Source organism: Pholis gunnellus (assembly GCF_910591455.1).
Source record: "Pholis gunnellus genome assembly, chromosome: 10".
NCBI classification, from domain to species: Eukaryota; Metazoa; Chordata; class Actinopteri; order Perciformes; family Pholidae; genus Pholis; species Pholis gunnellus.
This window is the reverse complement of record NC_136537.1, coordinates 16,809,227-16,813,670: the sequence shown is the minus strand read 5'-3', so window position 1 is coordinate 16,813,670 and position 4,444 is coordinate 16,809,227. Positions and strand designations below refer to the sequence as shown.

Genomic DNA, 4,444 nt, shown 5'->3' with positions numbered 1-4,444 from the left:
TTTTACTACCACGGTTATTGCCACAAATCAAGAGGGCAAAGTGAACGGCATGGGACTCACACCAACTTTAACGAAACTGAGTCTGGTTCCTACTTCTGCGAAGTTCACGGCCAAGAATTTCACATGCAGATGATACACAGACAAGGGACATGGAGAGGGAACTACTAGGTGTATCCTGAGTGCCGAATTGGTTGATTTTGCAAACTCATAGCCAAAACTCACAACAAAACATGACAAGCCTTTCGAGGTTTAGTGGCTGCCCTCTCTCTTGCGTCAACCCCGGGGAGAGCAATACTGAACCCAGCATGGTGCTGCCACCTTTGGCAGGAGAGCACATGGGACTCCCCACTGGCAGTTCCTTAAAACTCTGCCCCGCGCACAATTTGCGAGACTACCCCGAGACGAGGTCCAGTGCATATGTTGACCATTCGGTTCCCAATTTTTCAGACTCTGGATACCACAGCCACCGGTTAGAGCACAGCCCTAGGGGCATTATCTTTGGAGCCAATCTTTCTGGAGCCGGCATGCCACCCGTCACTGATCAACTGGCATCAAGAGCTAACCAACATGGCGGGATTGGAAGGTATCGTGACTTCCATGGCTACAGAGACAACAGAAGTCATGCTTTTTTCTCCAGTTATCAGGAGCAGGCCCACACCTCCACCGACGCATCTCGAGATTTCGGCAGCCAGATGATGCTGGGTCTACCTGGCGACCTCCTCAGTCGGACTCACCATTATGGCCAAACTATCAGCCCCAAGGGAAACAGCCAGCAGCTTGTCTCCCAGTTCCTGGGTCTGTACAAACCCCTCAACATGGCAATTCAACGTGGAGGAGGCGACGCTTTCCTCAGGTGCTCTAAGCAAATGGTGAAGCACGAGCTGGTGTGCAAGTGGAGTGACGGCCAAGAGGGGGCTGGGAAGCTGTCCTGCTCCAGAGCCTACGGGACCATGTATGAACTTGTCACCCATTTGACAGTGGAGCACGTCGGAGGACCAGATCACTCTGAGTATGTCTGTCACTGGGAGGATTGTGCGAGGGACAGGAAGCCTTTCAAAGCCAAATACAAGCTGGTGAACCACGTCAGAGTCCACACAGGGGAAAAGCCCTTTCCCTGCCCCTTTCACGGCTGTGAGAAAGTTTTTGCACGATCAGAGAATCTTAAAATCCACAAGAGGACTCACACAGGTTAGTTAATAATCATACTAAAGCACGTCATTTGATCATGATGATTATTATAATAATAATAATGATGATATTAATAATTGTACATTTTGGCAAGTGATATTTGAAAAGAAATGTGGTTCGTTTTTTCAACTTTCAACACAAACTATTTAATTAATATTTATGAGTTTTGCTGTGTTTATCTGTGTCAACATATTTTTTATTTATTATTATTTCACGGATTAGGGACGTTTGCCAATTCTGTCATATTATTACTGTTATAATCATTATTATTATTATCATTATTATTATGACTATTATTATTAATAATGCATAGACATTGTTTTTTGTTATTATTACACTGTGTTGTGTTATTTAGGCCATCATTGTTATAAAAATATTATTATGCAAAGCTTTTCTCGCTGCCTCTTGCCGTCTCTGTTATTGTCTGCGTGCTTTGCAGGAGAAAAGCATGCGCAGGCTTCATGCAGGCAGAAGAGTAGCAGTAAAGCAGTTACAAAGGAGTGTAGTCTGCAGGCCTAGTGGTTAGGGTGCCTCTCCCACTTCATTCAGTTAAATTATTAAATAAATGCCGGGACACCGGAGAGCTGTGACGTAGCAGTTACGCTGTCTCTGCCTCCCAGGGACTCGTCTTCTCCTGTGCTCAGGAACACTAGCAGAGCACCACATCACACTGTGATGTAGTAGGAAATAAAAACGTGAGCAAACGGATGACCTCAGTCAGCAAAATGAAATGATTATAAATTGAAACAAAATGAGTCACGTTTCCTTATCCTCGTTTCATTTCCATCACTTTGATAGGCCTGTTACTTGCCACCAAAATGATATCATAAGATGCATTTAATTTTAGAACTGACTTTCTTGGGCCTTTCCTTTTATGCCCCATTTGAGCACACTAATATCATCTGCAAAAAGGATTTACGGTGCAATCTTATTTTATTCTTATCTTTCACACACACACTTCAGGGATTGCATGAACGGGATCTCACAAGGTGTAATCATGAAATGCAGGCATTTCAATTGAAAATATAATTAACGAATGAAGTGAATGGTCTTCAGAGAAAGAGGAAGGCTGGAGATAAAACATATTTATTAGGCGACCCCTTTTACTTCTGGTGTTCCATTGTTTTACTAATGAAAGCAAAGAGAATAGAGACAGGAAAGGGGACGCTTAATGGCATTTCTTATTACTGCACATGCGTAGTGTAGCTAATTAGACTTAAATTTATGGCAGAAAAATATATGAACATTTCTTTGAAATTCCAAAAGATAGACGCCCATTAACACACAGGCCTGCAAAATGAAGATTTAGGAGAAACTATAACAGTTTTATTTAGTCCATGCTCTTCCTGATTGTCCGCTACATCAGCACGTGAGCAGCAGAGACAGTGCGCAGCTGTAGGCAATTTTGTGCGAGCAGATCAATTAGCATCTTTATAGCCATAATTCATTCTATGATGATAACGCCATTTAAACAAATCTTTGCATTTGCTGTCGCAGGTTTATCATAATCTAATGCATGTTTAACTGCAGCCTGATGGCTGATTTAGTCCGCACACTGCCTCACTTGTTGCAAACAGGCCTGCACAAGTCAGTCATTTCATGACTCAAAGCAGTCCTAGTTTTTGCACATTAGTAACAATTTACTATAAAGATGTGGCATTTAAAAAGCAAGGCAAGGGGAAAAGCGGCTCTGTGTTTGCAGAGTCACATGTTGAAAGCTGATGATTTAGATTCCAGTCATTTCAGTGTGAAGCCCGGATGTGCATTTGTTTTGTTTTTCCAAGCTCACTTTTTTCATATAATGTGGTGGGATGGAGGGCACTGAACTCACTTAGGCTAATCAGTATTAGCATATAAGGCCAGAGAGAGAGAGAGAGAGAGAGAGAGAGAGAGAGAGAGAGAGAAAGAGAGAGAGCATGCACGAGGCCTGTAAGTATTTTCTTAACTCGCCGTCATTTCTCTTTTTGAACGTTTAGGTGAAAAACCGTTTAAATGTGAGTTCGACGGCTGCAACCGGAGGTTCGCGAACAGCAGCGACAGAAAGAAGCATTCTCACGTGCACTCCAGCGACAAACCCTACACGTGCAAGGTCAGTGGCTGCGACAAGTGTTACACCCACCCAAGCTCCCTGCGAAAGCACATGAAGCTCCACTGCAACAGGGTCCACGAAGTCAAAAGCGAGGACGCGCGTCCCGGCGACGCGGGTCACATCGCGGAGGACAGGTCAACCCGAGTCCCGGACGGAGCCCACATCAGCCCACCCCACCCGCCCACGTCGACTCAAGATATCCCCCTGTCCCCGGAGAGTCGGGACGAGTCGACCTCGAGGTCACGTTTCCATCACACGTTTGACAGCAGTTTGGACTACTCCACACACAGGTCGCAGCCCCTCCTGGACCCTTTGTTGCTACAGAGGGGCAGCTACAGGTCCCAGTCCTCCCAGTACCCCTGCGGCCAGACAGGTCACACGTTTGCCCAGAGCTCAAGGACTTTCCCCTCCACTTCTCCCTTTCAGAAAAGTATTGTCAATGGATGGTACACATGCCACAGCGGCGTGGACTCGTTCCCAAAGCAATGCAACAACATCCCGTCTCTTTGAGTTCCTGTTGGGACACGTGCGGCCCATATCTGTCCATGTTATAGCCTAAACACGTACAGCTGTATCTCTACTACTCTGTGTATTTTTTTGTGGATGTTGTATCAAATATTTTGTGACACACACGTCGAGTCATATAGCCTATTGAAAATGCGAAATGTGTCGAGCTTTATTTGTTTGGTTTGGGTTTGGCTTACAGCCCATAGCCACACGAACCCCACAGTGGGTTCTATGGACTTTTACACAGTGTATATGCCTAATTGTTCGCGGTGTTGCGTAATTATTAAAGATATCTATCTTAAGTGAGACAAAAAAAAAATGACAAAGGCTTATATGGAAATCTGCGTGTTGAGTCCTCTGAACTTACTGGAAAGTAAAAAAAAGAGACGTCTTGCTGAATGTAGCCCTACGTGTAGGGGACTTTGTTGAATGTAAACTAGATGTAATGTATGTCGGGAAGGTAGAAACATTATTCATGTCTATATGTAGCCTACGATACAAGAAAGACATTTCAGAGAAATCTCTTCTCAAGTTAAGTTTGAAGACCGAACAAGCCCGCGTGATGGGCCTGAAGCATGATTTGCCTGTAATTAAAATACTGCGAGGCTCAGTAGGTTTTTTTTATCCCCTTGATTAAGTTTCACTATTCGCCCCCTTTTC

At 44.5% G+C, this 4,444-nt stretch overlaps 1 protein-coding gene across 1 annotated transcript; it reads left to right on the top strand.

The window, feature by feature from the left end:
* Nucleotides 1–230: 230 nt before the first annotated feature.
* Nucleotides 231–3,787, top strand: zic6 (zic family member 6; the record flags this gene model as incomplete). Its single annotated transcript, XM_079167263.1, has 2 exons — nucleotides 231–1,188; nucleotides 3,165–3,787. 2 exons carry the CDS (start codon nucleotides 231–233, stop codon nucleotides 3,785–3,787), a joined length of 1,581 nt encoding a protein of 526 aa, XP_079023389.1.
* Between the last annotated feature and the right edge of the window lie 657 nt (nucleotides 3,788–4,444).